This window comes from Helianthus annuus, chromosome 11, assembly GCF_002127325.2.
Source record: "Helianthus annuus cultivar XRQ/B chromosome 11, HanXRQr2.0-SUNRISE, whole genome shotgun sequence".
NCBI lineage: Eukaryota > Viridiplantae > Streptophyta > Magnoliopsida > Asterales > Asteraceae > Helianthus > Helianthus annuus.
Window position 1 is genome coordinate 13651984 of NC_035443.2, and position 2975 is coordinate 13654958.

General features: G+C 40.6%; 1 protein-coding gene across 1 annotated transcript; it reads left to right on the forward strand.

Annotated features, from left to right (window-relative positions):
- The first annotated feature begins 546 nt into the window (after positions 1–546).
- LOC118483886 (nuclear transcription factor Y subunit B-3-like) lies at positions 547–1975 on the forward strand. The gene has a single exon (XM_035979608.1). It carries the CDS (start codon positions 1239–1241, stop codon positions 1812–1814), a length of 576 nt encoding a protein of 191 aa, XP_035835501.1. The 5' UTR covers positions 547–1238; the 3' UTR covers positions 1815–1975.
- The last annotated feature ends 1000 nt before the right edge of the window (positions 1976–2975 follow it).

The following is a 2975-nucleotide window of genomic DNA, read 5'->3' on the forward strand; positions in this document are numbered from 1 at the left end:
ACCAAAACTAACCCCTATCCGTGCCAGGGACTATCCGAGAACGAAATTACAAAAATTAGGAACCATAGTTGTAATTTTTGAAAGTTAGAGGTTAAAGGTAAAAAATGGACAAACAACTATCCAAGCATTTTTTTTTTTCTTTCTAATAATATACCTTGTTTCAACTTCAACCCTTCTCCTATGTTATATTATATTTTAAACTAAAGTATTTATTTACTCACTAAACTCATTAAATATATAAATATACACTTTAACCACATATAAATTAGTCAAAATTGATGGTTGTGTGTGGGGGACTATTTGACTCCAACAATAAAGAGGTGGCTGTGTTTGTTGTTGTGTTAGTATTGTTTTAGCAGTGCATTTATTCACAAATGATTTTATTCATCTATTATACATTCTGTTAATATTGTTTTAATGGCGCATCAAATACACAAATTATCTTATTCAACTATTTATAATAACATTAATACTACCTATACTTCAACATAAAAAGGTCAGAACCCTTATAATAAACACATTAATAAACGGGATCATCGTCATAAACCCATTAAAGCATAGGGCCCTAATGATAAAACCAAATAACTACGCTACAACATAACAAGGCATCCAAGAAAGCTTGGATGACCTAGAACACAACATCATGTCGATCCTATGTGATATAGATAATAGATGCATACAACCTTGTTTCGAGCTAATCCAGTTACCCGACACTGAGAAAATCATCCCCGTGTGATATAGATGCATACAACCTCGTTTCGACCTAAATGTTTGAACTTATTATCTTATTATCTATCATAGTTATTATTATTTACATTTTCATTGCATTTAACACCTATAAATACCATATAACTTTCCAAAGGGACAAATTCCAAAAGTTGGGGGTTAACTCAAGATTCTCGTGCGACTTCAAAGACCAAAAAGCCACATCACCATCCAACCGTCCATACCCCTTCCAATCCAACGGCTCACACACCCCCCACATCATCTCCCCTTTATCATCAAACAAACAGCTCTCATTCCGCCACGTGTCACTCTCGATGCATTATTATCCCCAATCCAACGATCACCAATTCACCACACACCTTTCTCCCAATCCAAAACCTTCTCCAACACTACATCCTCCAACCGCTCCGGCAACCCTAATCTCCGCCGTTGATCCACCGATTCGCGCCAATTTTTCAAAATCCTTCGGTCACCGATCGTAACTGTTCAGTAGTTCAAATCCTCCGGAAGCTATGGCGGATTCCGACAACGAATCCGGCGGTCAGAACGCTGGCAGTGGCGAGTTATCGGCGAGAGAACAGGACCGGTTCCTGCCGATTGCTAACGTGAGCCGGATCATGAAAAAGGCGTTACCGGCGAACGCGAAGATCTCGAAGGACGCAAAAGAGACGGTGCAGGAGTGTGTGTCGGAGTTTATTAGTTTTATCACCGGAGAAGCGTCGGATAAGTGTCAGAGAGAGAAGCGGAAGACGATCAACGGTGACGATTTGCTATGGGCGATGACGACGTTAGGGTTTGAAGAGTATGTTGAGCCGTTGAAGGTGTATTTAGCCAAGTATAGAGAGATGGAAGGGGAGAAGACGACGGTTGGGAGGCACGGTGAGAAGGATGGATCGTCTGGTGGCGGTGGTGGCGCCGCCGCGGGCGGCGGAGGGAGTGGCGGCGGTGTGAATTCGAGCGGTTATAGTGACGTCAGCGGTGGTGGAATGTACGGAGGGTTGCAGAGTAACATGATGATGCCACGTCATCACCAGATGTATAATTCCGGTCCGTATATGGGCAGATCGGGCAGTATCGGCGGTTGCTAATATATAATGGGCAGATCGGGCAGCATCGGCAGTTGCTAATATATTTTTATATAATATTTTTAATCAGGCATTGACATGTGGAAAGTTTAAGTGCATTTTTAATCATTGTATTTTATTATAAGAGTAAACTGCTAAAATCGTCCCTGAGGTTTGACTCAAAATGCTAGATCAGTCCAAAATCAACTTTTGTTGCTAAAACAGTCACTGAGCCCAAGTTCTGTTGCTAGATCAGTCCAATTAGTTAACTGAAGTTAGTTTTTAACTTTTATTTTTTACACAAACAGTCCCTGTAGTTATAATTTACTAGTTTTAACTATGAGTTAATAGCCAAAATGGTCCCTGAGGTTTGCACCACCACCACCACCACCACCACACCGCCGCCACCACCACCACCGCCACCACAACACCGCCGCCACCACCGCCTGTGTGGTTTCAAAAAAAATGGACGGCACATTAAACCGAATCGCTGCACGCGTTGCGGCGTGCTAAACTGAATCGTCGCCTGTGTGTGATAACTGTTGAATATGGGTTGCATCATAATCCACATTGTTACTTAAGTTTCTTTATTAGACTGATGTATGATCCAAAACTGTTAACTTGGGCTGAAACATAATTCACCTTCTGTTGTTAGTAGTTAAAAGAAAATTATGAGTTGTTGTTCATGTTAATGATATGCTAGAAATGAGGTAAAACATAAAAACAGTTGTGTCATACGACGATACAAAAAAGTGTGAGATCTTTGAACTGGTGTAACAATGGGTACAAAGCAACAGTGGGTGTACAAAGACTATAGTTGATTTTACCAGGCCCCAATTAATCAAAGCTAAACAACTATAAAAAACAACTGGGAAACCCCAACGTGAAAAAATGTAAAACAGGGGGAAACGGGTAACGTAAGGAAAAGACAATTAATCTCATTTTCATGCTTGAGATATGCATGACCGCGAACATATTTGGTTTCGAACCCATGTATGTACACGTCTCCACCTTGATCAAACCGTAGCGTAGCCATGACTACCCAACACCACCATATCAACACCCAGCTTCTCCACCTTCACATACACAAAACAACCCAGCTCACCAACGCCATCTATTAGATTAATGTTTGTTATTGAAATTCAATATTTTTGGAAAAAAAAGTGTTACTCCCAGATTTTAATA